Raw genomic sequence first — 16,934 nt, forward strand, 5'->3', positions numbered from 1 at the left:
AGGCATTAAAATCATCAGGAATTAATTTTCATCTTTCCCCGCTTTTTTTTTTTCTTCTCCCTACTCCCCTTTTTAATCAGGTATCTCCTGGAACATTCTTAGTGATATGGCACAGTGTATATACCAGCTGTGCCCCTGATTACTGACACACAATTGTTCAATGTAGAGACTTTATTGAAAAGATCAGGGATTTCCAAAACAGAGATTGTTTTGTCATTAGAGAATAAATAAGCTCTACAACTGTATTCTTTTAAAGAACAGAAGCCAGACTGGTAACAAGCACTGTGCTACAAATTCAGACACTCAACTAGTGCCTGTTTTTTCAAGGAAGTTCACTGGAATTGAGGGAGATAACTCCTTTTTTAAAACTTATAGAAGTTTTCCACATTCATGTATCGATGTACTCTCACAAGCCAGCATCAAACAGTCTTAGTTCAAAGTGACAGCATAGTATGCACGCCATGTTTTCGAAATATGCCCCTTATCCTATAGCTGGATCCCTGTGCAGTCTCTTGTCTCCATGGAAATAATAAATAACAACCTACATTGAACCTATTTTTTAAATGCAAAATAGGATTGACTGAGGGTGTTCCAGAATCCCATTTCTGGTGCGCTTATCCCCAGCAAAGGGCATCAAATTACCTGTGCAAAGCAGCCAGGTGTTATAAGCCCCAGTGCTTCTAATATAAAATTATTTCTATTAATTTACAGATTGCATTGGAATTCATCATACTGCAAATACTTCATTTACTGTTAATAGTTTTAGAGTAGATACCTTCTTTCACTTGCCATTTATTTTTATTTCCTGATGGTGATACTTATTTTCCTGAAAAGTTCTTTGAGATGCCTGCTTGAAAAATATTATAAAACCTAAATATTGTTCATTAATGTGTTATTTTTCAGTACTCTTCCTTGTTGGAATCATGTCTCATTTTTGTTTCCATGTGTTTGAGACACTGTATAATTTTTATACATACAGTCAAAACCACATGAGAAATTAATGTTAAATCAGAGAATTGTCTTCACTGAGCTAAATTTTATGAATACAAACATATTTATGCATAATATACTAGGGATGTAAAGGCCAAAGAGGCAGAGAAAGACTATTTCAAATGACACATGATTAAAGCTGCATAGACATTTGGTATTTATTTCTGAGGAATACTTGGCATGGGGGTTCATGAGGCAAATTTTTCTACAAAGATAATATTCCTGGTTTATTTTTTAAAAAATTATGATTTTCAATTCCTTCTCTGTAAGTGGAAATGGAAAAATCAAGTGCCACAGTGGGGTTATCTCTTACTGCCCCAAACTTGGGGTGAAGTCTGTTACGCATCTTTATTTTTGGATGGATCTTATGTTTATTAGCAATCTGTCATTCCCACATGTCGTTGTTTCTTTCTAAATGAGTGGTTTTGGGGTGCATTAGTAGCAGTGGATCTTTTGTGACCCACTTTTAAACACTGTCCCTATTTCATGAACATGAGTGTTGGGAAGATTTCTGATCTAATTCATGAATGATGAGAGTAAAGGTTCCTAAAGAAAAGGTGATCAGGACTCAAAAGTATATTTTAAATATAACAATTCATTAACAACATGGAGAGTTGTAAATCAAGCATTCTTATCTTACAGTTTCATAGACATAGGACTTAAATTTTTTTAATGTTTAGAATATATTTTAAAATATTATATTAGTTGCAGCAGATTGTGTTCGATGTTTTATAGCATTGTGGGCAAAATGTGGGGCAAAATTCAGTTTTGTGAGACCAGCCTATAGGTTCCCTTTTGGAAAAATCATTGTCATTGCCATTTTCGAGGGACTGACACAAAAGTCAGGCACCAGGAGGTTTATGGAAGGAGTTTGGAAAGTGAGATTTTGGATGAGAAGAAAGAAGGAGGGACTGATGACAATGCTTACAAAGGTTAGGCTGGAAAAAGAGTTCAGAGGGTGGATAAGAACTCACAGCACTTCCGATGGTTGAGGAAAATTTCAAGGATGGGTGACATCCTTTCCTGCTTTGCCCTCCACCTCCCCTGTGTCCCTGGCCTCATCTTCTGTACCCTGGACCACTGATCCTCCTTTCTATTCATCTCCTCTCTCCTCCATCTGCCCTCAGCCACTGCCTTATTTCCCAGGAGCCTGGGAAGGGGATCAATCCGAAGCTGTAGGGATGGCAAGGGCAGGGACAAGCCCACGAGCTGCTGGAATCATGGCTTGCTGCTCCTGCTGCGAGGGTGGAAGGGCTTCAGGTGGCAGCTTCTTTCCCAGCAATACAAGATGCTGCAAGTTTGGGCATGTGCCTGCAGCTGGAACATGAGATCTCTGTCTTTCCTTGGGCAGTTATTTCTTTTACTTGCATTTGCAGTTCTCCAAATGTCAGTAATATAAAACCAATATGGTAAGACATTATATGCTACTTTACATCCTTCGGCTTTCTGTGGAAAAACTAGAATATTTATCCTTAATTACAGATTCTACTGCCTGGAGAAGTCACTGTGATTGCTTATAGACTACTCTGTAGGACACTCTATTCTTCTGATTGTCTAGATTGTTTTTGAGCATAAAGGAGTCCCCACACAGATCATAAATACAGTTTCTTACATTAGAAAACACAAGATAAAACCAAGGTGGGTACCTGTCTGAGCTTACTGGAGGCTTGTGCCCAGACTGAGCAATTCACTGCTCCCAGAACTGATGATAAAGACATATTGCCATGTGTTCTCTTTTTTCCATTACAGTACTTAGGTTTATAAAAATAAAGTCTTATAGTAGAAGAGAAAAAAAGTGAATGACATTCCTAAAACAAGAGAACCAAGCTTCTGCTTAGTGGTGCTTCAAAATACAATCTGAGCAACTCAGGGTTAAACACAGAGCAGCACTGTGGCTAGAGAAGGAAAGGAAAACAATATTCAAAGCATGAGAACACTACTGTCTGTTTTAACCTTTAGCCAAATTGTATGTAGCATTTATATGTGAAAAAATGTGGCTGTAGCTGCTCAGTGTCTCCTGGCATTCCCCATTTTTGCAAGTGCCCTGTTCATTTTGCAATAATATATCTACACAAAGACAGACATAGATTGGAACCTTCAGGCACAAATAATCCACATTCTGATTCCAAGCCTTTACAATTTCCATGTGATGTGATGAACTTTAATTTGTAGATATAACAGTAAGAAGTGTCTCAGTGTCATTGACAACATCCAATGTTGCATTTCTTTATGCTCCTCCATAAAGGCTTGTGTCTTCAAAGGTGAAATTCCACTCTTTGTTATAAATTTGTATATAAATTATGAAGGAATGAGGGCGTTTCATGCAATGTAATGTAACCAGAGTGGGCAAAAAACCCAAACAAGGCAAATGTAGAAGCCAATACTGGAATAGAAACACCAACGCCCTGTTAGGTGAACTCCCGGCTGGAGCAAAGAAAAATGTTCCTTTGAGCCCCGGGACAAGTGGCTTTGCCCTTTCCCGCTCCTCTCCATCCCTCCCTCCAGCTCCTGTAACCACAGGTCCCTTCAGTGCCACAGCTTCTGCCTTGGCAGTGGCTGAACAGGAAAGAATGGCAGGTGAAATGTTAATTTTAAAGCTATTCTTTATGTTACTAAGCCAGAGAGAATGGTCTTGGCCTTCCCCTTCTCAATGGAACTGCACATGGTTCCCATTGACACAACTGGAGCTGTGCTGCTGGGTTATGGGAGAATTTGGCATACACCTCGAAAACAATAATAATAAAACCTCCTGAATTACTATAAAAATACCCACAGTAGCATTTCAAAATTAGATTTATTTTTGAGTGTTACTGTTGCATCCCAGGAATTCGAAAACCATATTTTCTATTAGGAAAACATTTCCCATACCAATTTACATTCAGTGAATGTATTAACTTTGCAAACCACAGTTAAACTTTCCTCTTGGGGACAGTACACTCATTTTTTATATAGAAAGTAATGAAAGTTCTAAAAAAACCACAGAGAAATTATTTTCCCAGTCATGTTTGCAATTCTTTACCCTTAGAATTACATAAGTCTCTATGTTATGACAGTTAATTCCTGTTTTTACTCAGCTTTGCCAAAGCAAGGCAACAAAGAATCTTCATTGTATCTTTCTGTCCAAACATTCATAAGTATTTCCACATGAATTGCTCCGTTAATTTTAAAGTTCAGAAGGACTTTCTTACGAATTCTATGCAAGAGAGCAGTACCATGATATGCTTCATGTAATCTGCTTACCTATGGTAAAGGCAACCACAGAACCAGAGAGCACTGCAAACACCTTGCCTGTCTAAGACAAATTCTACTAGCAAATTCAAGTTGCTATTATTTCTGAAGTTTCAGCACATTCTGTAGTCCATTTTTTATTATTAAGTTTTCAGCTTACAGGAAAGACACATTGAGCTACAGCATGCAAAAAAATCTTGTGAGAAAACAAGACCATGAACTGAAAAATAACAATTACACTGGAAATATGATCAGAGAGAACTACCAATGGTGTAATGGAGCATAAAACCAATTAATATGTTACATTACATATTGCATCAAGAGAGGCGAATCTCCACCTCTCTGATTTTTATGTCGAAAGTCATCTCCAGTCACATGCAGTCTCCTAAACTCAGGGGCAATGTCTCTAACATATATTTCTGATCTGCCTGGTGTAAAGAAACTAAAGACTCCAGGTGCTAAAGCAGCACATTCAATAATCTTATTCATGTGCCATGTTATTTTTCAGATGAAACACCGTGATTTTAAAATATGCTTTGTGCACTTACCATTGTGTGACATTCCAACAGCGAGGCATTTCTGAAATCTGCAGTACTGACATTTATTTCTGCTTTTCTTATGGATACGGCAGTTAAGATCACATCTGTCATAAATTAGCTTTAATCTGATTGTCCTTCGAAAAAAGCCCTGCAGTAAACATAAAAACATGTTAAAGGATGCAAGGAACTGCCAGTGTCACCATCTCCCTTCTCTACACACACAGCGAACTGACCTTTGGGTCAGAGGGATTTCCAAAGGAAACAAAGCTCCTGTGACCATCCTGTCTGCTCCTGTGCTGATCTCATCCGGCATTTTCAACTGAGAGAGGGCTAAAATTCTCAGAAAGCTGATGAAGCTTATGGGAATCAATGGGGTTTAAAGGACACTGGGGATACAAGTTGGGAGCTGAGCAAGAAGAGTACAATGCCAAAGGAAGCAAAGCTCCATTTGCTCCACTGCTCATGGGACAATTTACTATGAAATAAACAGGACATTTTCAAAATTTAAAGTTCACTACCAATGTAGAAAATTTTTTATAAACCACAACAAACAAAAAATTCTGCCAACAGCAGTTTGATCTCTAGCAAATAAAAAAGGTTATGGGTTATTTCTCTTTTTACAGTCTAAAGGTGCTTTTTCAGATCACTCATAATCAATTAATAAAGTTTATCCAAAGTTATCATCATTTTTGTCTCACAGGGAATAATAAAAGCATAACGCCAACACTTACATAATTCACCGTAATTTAAGTAATCTACCTAATATTTTTGCTTTATGTGTGTTCCAAATTCAGTGTTACAAATTTTATTTAAGCTCTGGACTGGGTCTTTCCTATTAGTTATTTTCCTCAAGATACTGGAAATAGAGAACATGGGAGTTTCACATTAAACTCTAATGTTTTTCTTTGAACTTAATAAATTATCATGATTTCTTTCCCTGACATTTCTTTTCTCACTCTTGAGGACTGCAATTTTTACACCATCCACTTCTCCTTTGTGTGCTGTGAACGCTAAATATCATTGACATAAAAAAAAGTGGAGTTTTAAAGCAGAAAGCCACATTCTTTAATACCATTAGAATTCTCTAAATGTGTGAATTGGGTACAGAAACTCTAATCAATCAGAATAACAGAGCCTGAATTTTAAATTGCTCAGTGCTTTGGAGTCAGGCACAAGTTTGCTTTTGCTGCGTTCTGTGAATTCAGATTCTGCATGTGACCTCCAGGACAGCAGGAATGAAATATAATTGCATAATTGACAAAAGTGAAAGAAATGCACAAAAAAATTGAATAGATAGTAAGGTAGACAAGAAAAAGCAAGTTTCATTTAAAAAACACTTATGAAGTCATAAAGTATATGCAGAACAATTTCCTTAAAGACCTGAAACTTTGTTTTCTTAAAAGCACAGATCTGTGATTTTACTGAGTGATTATTCAGATGAAAAATAGTATCGAGTCTTCAGAAAAAGTGCCTTTGTGCCCCCCTTACCTTACAGCCCTCACAGGCATGAACCCCGTAGTGGAACCCCGAGGCCTTGTCCCCACACACACGGCACTCGATGGCCATGAGGGAGTTGGAAGACTCCTCGTGAGGTTTGTTGTACAGCTGAACCTTCTCTGCAAAATAGGGTGGGGAAGGAGGCTCCATTTTGATTGCACCTGTGCACAGAGAAGATTTACATGATAAACTCTAAGTATAATGAAATATGTGGAAGAAGCAGCAAGGAACAATCACCAGCAATCACAGTAGACACATCCAGATTCCCAGATCTCTCCATGACACAAAATGAGCAGCAGACAAAGGCTGCAAAGGGATGGAAGCTGCTGTTTCACTGGCAGTACATGGGCTGAAAAAGCTGGAAGGGGCAGATTCTGATGTAGAAAGTGTATTCCAGATCCAGTTTTCATCTCTGTAGTGTGGAGTGATTTGAAGACAGGGAAACTAAAAATTTATGTATGGAGAATACATATTTGAAAGGTTTTCCTCCTCTCAGTATCTAATCTGATTATATTCCTTTAAGGTGTTGAGAACTACTGCAGGGAGATGGGATGGAGTGTCGAACCTAGGCTAAAAAATATTTAAGCGTCTAATAGACCTATACATTGAATAATATATAATTGGATTATATATATATATAATCATATATATATATATATATATATATATGATAATATAATATTGGATATTTAAAGAAATTTAGCTCTCTCCTGGGGAACACTGTTTAATTTTAGAGATAATTTTAGAGATACATTTTCTCTTCTGAAAGTTTCTAATTAAGAGAACAATTTATAATATTGAACAAGCTCTTTAAATCAATCATTTCTGGCCACAGGAGAGAGCTGTGACATTTGACACCAGAACATTCCATCGGGCCTCGTCTCAGGAGTGATGTAACAGATACAGTATTACAACAAGGTAAATGTTTTTCTTTTTCCAGACTGGCTGCACTATATAAACTAGAAAGTTTTCTTTACTATGTAAACTGGGAAGAAAAAGAAAAGTGGAAAATTATCTATGTAAAGATCAGGGAGATTTATCCTACCTAAACTCTACTGCACCTTCTAGCTTGTTATTAAAGTGTTATGAATATTTCTAATTAAACAAAAGGAATACAAATTGTTACCTGAAAAAATGTACTCATAGATACATAGCACCTGCTTTGCTGTGCAACCAAAATGAAATACCACAATTTTCCCAGCAAGAATTCCCTGAAAGAGTTCCTGTACTGATTACTGCCAACAAAAGTAATGCCAGATCTAAGTAGGAGAAGTGGATCTTTAAAAATTTCCAGGCACAGCAACCTCACATTCCTACGTTGAACAGAAATGCAGTAACAACTTACTTAAGAATAGGTCCCTTCCTCTCTTTAAAGGAGAGTTCAGTGCCGGTTTTTCACCTTAACTGGAGGAAGAGCAGCGTGTTTCATAGTATGTTAATAATCCAGGAACACTGGTAACAGCTATACCAATGCTGTGACTCAGATGTAGCCAATATTTCTAGCCCATCAGTTTCTTAGGCCATTTGGAATTTAAAAGCTGCACACATTAATAATTAATATGCTGTGTATGCTGGGGCATTCCTTAACAGCCAGGAGATTTATTCTGCATCTTGTGCACAGAGCTTCAAAGGCCTGGTTACACACAAAGTACAGGAAAAGGACCGTATCAGAAACAAATGCAGGGGTTCATGCTTCTAATAAAATGTGTTTCATGTAATTTTGGATACTTGATACCTTGCCTAATCTCCAGGTGCTGCCCTGGAAGGGTGAAGGTCTGCCATAGGTATTCTGTCTTTTCTATCTGCCCTGCAAGGATATCTTGTGGACATCTCTGCTACCTTCCAGACAATGAAGCAGACTGACCATGAAGAAAATATTTTAAAAAAGTAAAAGCTTACTTTGGCAATCCTGGAGCTTGATATCATACTTATAATCAATGCTTGACTGCTCAGCTCTTGCCAGAGGAATATCTTCATAGTGTGGGGAAGAAATGCTTGAGAAGTCAACAGTGGTGAATGGCTTTATGTCAAAGGAATGGGTGTGATCATCCATGGCAGACAGATCCACAGGACTGATTCCAAAATTAATGGGCCAAAATGGCATTTCTGTGTCAACCATTGTAATCCCTGAAAACGAACAAACAAAGACATTTTAAAAGAAATTCATTATCTCTGTAATGTGTTCAGGCCCAACTGTCTCATGTCCAGAGGGTTGAGATGCAAACTCATATTCAGGTGTAGGTTTTAGGGGAGTGTTTAGGCCCCATCTACCCTTTGGCTTGTCATCAGATAACACCTTAGATGTATAATGACACTGCATGGCTGGCACTGGGCAGTTAATTCAGCTTTGAGGTTCTTAGGAAGGCTCTGACATCTCATGCCATAACAGCAAATGAGATAATTGGCAGCCAGGGCTCAGCCTTAGAACAGAAAGGCTGTCTTTGGTATAAAGAAATTAAAGCAGCATAAGTGGGGAAAAAAATCACTTTTTTTTTTTTTTTAATAGACAGATAACACCGACTTTAACTGCGTCTTTCAATAGCATGCACATGAATAGAATCCCAAGTCTTTCACAATTAATTTTTCAGTTTTGCAAATTCTAATCATCATTCTTCGCAAGTGCCTGAAAATCCTAGGGGTTTTTATATTAAGAAAAAAAAAGTATTTGGTGTTAAATAGTGGTGGTTTTCCTCCAAATAACAGAAATACTTGAAATCTTCGCTCATTCACATTTGTGAAAGGTTTTATCCCAATCTTAAACCCAGGGCTCAAGGAAATTTAATTCATGACTTTTCCAATTCCATATGTATTTATACAAATCTTGAAAGTAGTAAACAAATAAAAAGTTTCAATCTGCAAAAATCTTCTGCAAATGGAGTGAATTTAGATTGAGATATAAAATGTTTTACCAAGGCCTCTCTTCTGACAGATACCTGGACCGAAATCCTCGATTTAGACTTATTTTAAATATGAAAAAGTCTGTAAGTTACAGCAAGTGCAAAAGACTATTTTATGGCTCAGGTCTGTGTTTAATTTTCCATGATTTATAAAAAGAACATTCTAATCTAAAAATAGAATAGATGTTACAGAACTAAAATAGCTTGGTCAATTTGGTTGTTTAATTTGGACTTCAGACTCAATCAAGAAAGTAGCCTTTAACCTCCAGATAACAGAAACTTCGATTTGATCTGCTTTGAATCAAAGCTACTCTGTCCCACTGCCAAAACTGCTGTTGCAAAATGACTGCAGTGGAACAGACCTGCTCCATAATTTGGAGCTCATCCTTTGTTTTGACAGAGCTACTGGTGAGCAAAGGAGTGACTGTGCTCCCCCTCGGCTGTGCTGGAGTGCCAGGGAAGCAATGGCCAGCAGTGGCTACAGTTCCCTTAATATTTCCTCAGGAAGGTCACCATCGTTCTTCCACCTTTTGGGACTCCCAGCACATTTTAATTCTTCTACCTTGCACATTGACAAGAAAGGTTGCGAAAGATCTTTCTTATTCTTAAATTTCAGATGAGAAATTCTCACTGCAGTGGGGACAAAAGAGATGCTCCTGTATTCCCAGCCACTCCCCCTCCCAAAGGCTTCTGCATGGGATGTTATCTCGTGTTATCTTGTATGTTATTATCCTGTTCTGTATGTTCTCATGTTATCGTGGATGGGATATTATCTCATGTCATCCACAGTGAAAGCAAGATCTGTCTCCAAGTACACAACAGAATTTCTACCTATCACAAGTGACAATTATCTGGGGAAAGTACATGACAGGTTGTCAGAGTACCTCGGTATGTATTATCTTATTATATATTATCTTCCACACAGTCAATTTTTCTGTGAGCACGAAGTACAAGTCCCTGGCCATCAACTCTGGGAGCTGCCTTCCTTAAACAGATTTCCAAACAGAGCAACAACATAGAATAGATTCCTTAAGAGCCCATTTTTGTAATTACTAGACAAATCCTTAATACATATAAAAAGAAATATATAATCTAACATTTAAAGGGCTTATATTCCTTTAAGCAACTGACATCAAGGGTTATGTCCACTTTCTATCTGCTGCCTCAGGGGTGAAGAAGGATGGCTCCAGGCAGGTCCCCGTTACAGCCTGAGCACTTTGTCTCTTCAAGTTCAAAGGCTCCTTTGCCAAGCACTGTGAGCTGAACAAGTCAAGCCAGGCTGTGTTTCACCTCACACTCAGGGAATGACTGGGATGTTCTGAAGAAGGTGATGATGTTCAATGGGATTAATTCAATGAAAGTCCCGAATCATTCTAATACAGAAATTCCCTGTGAGCAGATACACTACAGCTCAGAAAGACTCAGCTAAGCAGGGAAGTCCAGAGATCTGGCTTGCTGGGCACAGGCCCCAAAAGCTAAGAGGTCACAGGAATTCCTTAGCAGGAATCCTCTGGCTTCATAGTCAGCACAGCTAAATTATTTCAGCAAAGTCTACCAATAACACCAGAGTGGCTTCACAGTAAAAGTATTTCTAGCCTGGAATCTGTGATGTTTTAGATTTGTATGAAGTTTTAGGAGCAACAAACTAAAGATAAAGAATTAAAAAGTAACTTGTCATTAACAATCCCTGAATAGGAGGGATTGTGTTTCATGCATGCTGGTTTTTCTCTATTAATTGTTGTTTTCTGTGTGTCTATCCACGTCAAACATGCATTGTACATACTGAGAGCAGAGGAAATGCAAATGCTGAGATTGCCCTGAAGAGAAACCCTGGCAATTGTGGCTGCATTGCTCAGCTTCACCAGGTCACAGAGTAATTCTGCTTTGTGCTCCTCCTACTTCTGCTCTAAGGTAATAAAATCTGGAGTCAACAGCCATTTACAAGTCTTTAGTCAAAAGCCTATAAACTCCATCCCTTCCAGAGGTTAATATCCCATGACTGGTAATATCAGTTCTTCTGAGCTTCAGGCAACTAAAAAGGCCTTGCTAAATCATTCTACTACAAAAAAAAAATCTACTTTTAGTTTTTAAAAATTCTTATGTTGCCTATATTATAATTTCATCTGAGATGTCCACAAAGGTACCTAGAGATGACACTAGACATACACCCAAGCGTATCTGAAGTCTTCTGTTAAAGTAAAATCAAATAAAGCAAATTAAAGAAATAAAATCTAATAAAGCAAATTCTGTGCTTTTCCAGCTGTTGGGATTCTATTTCTAGGACTTACTATGATGTCTGTTCAAGGAGGGGGTAAATGAATTTTTTCTTACCATATTTCATGACAACAAATGGACTAAATTTGACTTCCTCATCATGCACATATTTGCTTGGATAAAAAAAAAACAAAAAGAAATAAAACAACACTGGTGCACAGAAATACCAATTAATAGCAATCTTTTAAAGGTGCCAGTAAATTCAAGGTTGCTAAAGGCATCTCGAAGATGTCAGTGCAGTCGTTTCTGTACTATAAGAATATCAACGTACAAACTAATCACAAGAGAGATGTTTGGTGCTTCTTTCTCTATTTCTGGTTAACAAGTTGCACATTATAGCATTTCTTTAAACAACAAAACAGCTCGGCATCAATAATCCCAAATTGATATTGTTCATAAACATTTCTGAATTATGAGAATTTTCAGGTTTGCTCAGGTTTTGGGTACAAAACAGCAATCATTTCATTACAGTTTTTATGTTCAAATCTTCACTACGACTTAATCAAATTATGGATACCTTGCTCAGTTTAATAAAATTTGCTATTACAGTAGAAACAATGAATTTCACTTTCCAGATAGCAATACTAGAATAAAGAAAACCTTTTGTGCGCTATTCTTTCATTATTGAAAACCAGAAAGTGAAAAGTGTTCCTATGTTTAATAGTTAGTTTACAAATATTCCTATTTTGCATAAAGCTTTACTTGATTTTTGTCGTGTATTTTGTCTTTCTACCCAGCCCCCCCTTTCAAAACACCAACATTTCTCTCTGGGAAAAAATCAAAAACTAATTGTCTTCTCATGGCTTTAAAAAAAACCCCAAACCAACACCAAAAAACACAGTAAGTTTAATCAACAGACTACAGAATTCTTTCATAAAACTTGTATATGCTCCTGTGACATCTAAGTAAGAGACCAATAAGCTTCTCTCTGGTTTAAACGATTTTCATGTGCAAAGCTCATTCTCAGCCAGCAAAGGGCTGTGCAGAACAGCAGCAGGGACGTTACTCACAGGAAGTCAGATGGAGGAGCTTTACCATTTAATCCTCAAAAAAGACCAGAAGCAAAAGAGATAAAGCTGCTGAGATAACACTGAGATAGGAAACCAGCTGTCAGAACTCCTTTCACCTGCATGTAAACTCCTGCAGCCACTGCTGAGTGTTGTGTGCAAGGAAGGGAAAGAAGGCACATGGACTCCTCTGATGCAGGTCTGTTCTGACTGGCACTCACAATGACAGCTCACAGTTGATTATTCTGGTGCTGATTAGAGAAATATCATATCATTAAGTCACTTCATTCCCTAGCAATCTGAACTTGAATTGCTTTCCAGCTTCTAAGACAATTATTCACTGCATTTTTCATATTAGGAAAACATAAAATATAAGAGATTACCATGGCATGAAAAACATCTTGGATCACGAGCTCCTCTTTACCATAAACACTACCTGTGCTCAGTTAACCTGAAAGGCCTGTTACACTACATTCTAGACACGCTCTTTCCAGACAAAACTACCAAAATATGACCCTAGAGGTATTTAATGAAGCAATCAGAACACCCTAACCTCATAGGAGTTAGAGAAAATCAGAAGAAAAAATTGAATAGATAAAGCCTCTCAGTTGGGAACATTATTAAATTCAAGGCAATGATATAATTATATGACACGGATGGGTATAAATACAGACAAATATATATGTGATGTAAATACTGATTTTTTTTCTTTAACTAAAACATATTTAATGGAATAGTCTGAATTTCCTCTCATGTATAAATGTGTCAGTTTGTCAAGTAAACTCAAGGAAGTACTGTAGAACTTAATGGTATTTTTACTGATTAATTAAGGCCAGCTCAGACTTCTCTGATGCCCTACATAAGTTGGTTAAGATCACACAATCAGCCCTGGCTTTTAACAAAAATTTAGAAATAGTGAAGGGGCAGTGTGATATCCCTGTATATTCAATTCATCTATTAGGAGGAGCAATAAAATGCTTTATGTGTGCCTTGCAAAAACATCTACCCTAAGTGATGGCACCACACCCGCTGACTTAAAGACCTCCCTTGATATTCTAGATGAGAATGCTGCAGAAGGACTATGAGAATGGACAGTCTTGTGATAACACAGTTGCATTCCCCTTCCAAAAACAGTTCTTTCTTTACCTCTGACACAGAAATTCTGTGTGGCAACTGTCAAGTAGCTGAAGCCAACATTTTTGTCACTGCTGTTTTCAGGTCCTAAATGTGAGGCAGAGGGTCTGGTGATCCACTGCATTCACAGAGTGATTCACTGATGCCTCTGGGAGGTGGAGCTGGTCAGCAATTCCAGTAACACTTGGGAAAATGGTATCACCTGGTCCTACTCAGTGAACTTGGGACTATTTAGAAAAAATTGCACCATCTTACTGCATTTACTTTTTCCTGGTGAAAATTAAAAGGGAACTATTTAGACTTTTCTCTCAGTTCTCTACGTGTCCGAAGAAATAATAATATCTTCCCCCCTATCCCTTCCCATTCTCTGTGTTACCATTAAAATATCACTCTTCAGCAGGGGTTGTATTCATCTAAATATTTTTAATATTCCTGATTATGCCCGAGTACAAGGAACCTTTAGTCTTTAGGGGATACTTTCTTCAATAATGAAATATATCTTTTTCATTCACAGTATTTGTCATTATAATGGACTTCGTCTAATCGATAACATTTGCATGAAAAAAAGGTAATTTTGGTTTGGATAAACCGAAGTGTGTGAATCTTTTTTTGTATTTCAAACAATAACTCAAAGCTCTTGCCCATAGTCGTTTAATACATTCCTGGCCTGCAGGTTCCTAAATATTGCCCCACTCCCCACAGCAGGACGTGCACCTTTCTGTGTTCTGTTGCTGCAGAGTCAGCAGAGGGAGCACAGCATAACTAAGAAAACCCCTCTTTCCAAGAACTCCGCTGACACAATCAGTGATGCTCCTAAACAAACAAATAAGCAAAAAAAGTACATAAAAAGAGCCCTGTTGGCTGATACCCACAATTCTGTGTTTGACAAAATCAGAATGCTTCCAACCGCAGCAGCAAAAACAAAGTAAGGGCAAAAGACCTATAAAGACTTGCTCCAAAAATCCATTACAGAATTTTTATTGTTATAAAAGAAGCAGAGACATGAAGAATTTTTTTTCTTTCTATCCATGCATATATTCAAAACATTTTTACAATTCAGGGCAGAAATTGTTTCAATTATGTGACGATGAACAAACACACTGAACAGCAGTATATTCGTAGGACTTAAAATAGTTATGCAAATCAGTCATTTTCCAAGCAAATTACATAGTAGAAATCACTATTAAAGTGGGGAAAGGGCCCGGGATTACTTAGACAACTGATAGAGTAAGTATTGACAATTGTTTGTATTGTAAATTCAAATGGGTTTAAACCCTCAATGTTGCCTTTCAGTGCTCCCAGCCCAGGACTGTGTGTCGTGGCAGGAAGAAGAGCACTTCTCATTCGCTCTCCTGTGGGTACCACTGTCTCACTAGACCTTCTGGTTTGCTTTCCAAGCATGAATTTATAAAAAATATTTACAGGAATTAAAACTGAGCTCACCGCAGAACAAAAGAACCAAATTTCTCTGGATTTGTTTCAGAGAACTCTAAACTAAAGCTCTCTGCCTATAATTTACCTGTAAAAACAAAGAAAATACTCAGTGTCTCTAGTAAATGTTGAGGGTCAAAATCAGCTCCATAAGTGACTTAGTAAGTTCACAGATGACTGATAACATCACCTTTTAGCAGAGATGGTGTTAAAAGCACTGCTGACTTCAAGCACATCAAGATAATAGATGACATTTTCTCCTCTGTTCCTCAGGTCCAACTCTCAAGCCACCAAAAAGTGGCCCAAAAATCAACATTTCTGCTAGGAAAGACACCTGAAAATACCAAAAAATGCCACATAGAGAATATACTTTTGACAGAAAGGGAATAAACGTTCCATATGAAACCAGTTCAGTGGTTCTAGCCCAGGAGGGTTGGCCAGCTCTGTAAGCAGAGGAGGAGCAGGGCTGTGCCAGGGTGCAGCCAAGGGCACACCTCAGGGGTTAATCATTGAGTAGGAGGGGGATGAGCTTGAGAAAGTCTCCTTTTCCATCCACTGTACCAACCTGTAGAACCAGCACAGGGCCCAAATTCTGAGAGCAGAAAGAGAAGCAGCAAGTGCAATGTTCAAGGGGTCACAACAAACCAGGTACTCCCAGAAACAGCTTGAAACCTCCCCAGAGGATGCACATTTCTGTTCATCTCCACAGTCCCAGAGGAGCATTGAAGGCTGCATGGCTGAGAATCCAGGCAGTGCGCTGTGCAAGGACTGCAGAGACCAGTGACACCCACAGCCTTCAGGAAGCCAAATGAAAAATAAGGGAGGACTCAACCCATTCATCCTGTCAGCAAGGCTGCACAGTAAAACATCAGGAGAAACTGTATAAATCCAAATGCTTAAAAAGGCAAAACCCCCCCAACTCATAAATCAGTGGGAAAGATATTTTATCCCTATAACTGAATTATAACTACAGGCTGTGTTCATTAAAAACACAGGCCATAAAATTTACTACAATGTTTAAGAGGTAGTTGTTAATAGAAACAGGGGGGGAAAAGCCCATTCAGGGAATAATAGAGCTGTTTAATTTTAAATATATTTTCTATATTATGCCTAAGTAATTCACACAAAATAGTAAGTGGCCTGGGTTCTTATTTGAAATAGCAGCATTTTATACCCTTACAGCAACCTAAACCATTGCAAATATAAATGCAAATGAGAGACAAGCTCAAAAATGCCATGGGCTACTCAAATATACTACAAATTCTACCATCCCATTTCAAGTAGCTAATGTAGGGTTTGTTGCATTCTAATACTGGATAGATATTGATGAAACTTCAAGTTATTTCAGGATATAAAAGAACTGATTGCAAGGCTGTGCCCAGATAGCTTAAACAGGAATTGAGACTACTGGAGAATGGAAAATTTCTGTATAAGAAGCACTGATTTATATAACTGGAAAGTTCATAGAAAGATGGCTCAGATTTAAGAGGAACAGCCCTTCAAAATCATGGAAAGCATAACTACAAAATCCTGGAACTGACACCGTGTTGGGCTTCCTGTGGTAAAACCCTGACTACTATGGAATTAAAAGGGTTCTACTACTGGCACAGGACTGGCAGCACGTGGAGCTGAGGAGATCAGTTCTGCTCTGTTAAGTCAGATTCAAAGTTTGTGGGAAAGGATCCTCAAATTGTCCTTAGAAATACTTGAACAGAAAAACTGCACTTTCCTAGTTACAGGCAGCTGCAATCAGGCTTTGTGAGGCATCGTGGACTAAAACTGAAATTAATCCTGATTAAAGAGCTTCCAATGCTTTTTGCTCAAAAATGTCTTAAAAATACCTCCCACTCTTTGAAATAGAAATGATTGTCATTCCACTTCTTTGAAAAAAAAAAAAAAATCACCTCGAGAAGTATAAAAATCTGAAAAATAAGGTA

The 16,934-nt window shown here is 37.9% G+C and overlaps 1 protein-coding gene across 3 annotated transcripts in view; it reads right to left on the reverse strand.

The window, feature by feature from the left end:
- PPARG (peroxisome proliferator activated receptor gamma) overlaps window positions 1-16,934 on the reverse strand; it is a 56,569-nt gene that overhangs the window by 15,663 nt on the left and 23,972 nt on the right. For all 3 annotated transcript variants that reach the window (XM_027666031.1, XM_027666032.1, XM_027666030.1), the window contains 3 exons: window positions 8,154-8,381; window positions 6,246-6,415; window positions 4,767-4,905 (listed from right to left, as the gene is read on the reverse strand). In XM_027666031.1, the coding sequence (XP_027521832.1) occupies window positions 4,767-4,905; window positions 6,246-6,415; window positions 8,154-8,373 (529 nt within the window). In that variant the 5' untranslated portion in view covers window positions 8,374-8,381. The remainder of the gene's footprint in view (window positions 1-4,766; window positions 4,906-6,245; window positions 6,416-8,153; window positions 8,382-16,934) is intronic.

The sequence above is a fragment of the Corapipo altera genome, unplaced genomic scaffold (assembly GCF_003945725.1).
Source record: "Corapipo altera isolate COAL_440 unplaced genomic scaffold, ASM394572v1 101, whole genome shotgun sequence".
Taxonomy (NCBI): domain Eukaryota; kingdom Metazoa; phylum Chordata; class Aves; order Passeriformes; family Pipridae; genus Corapipo; species Corapipo altera.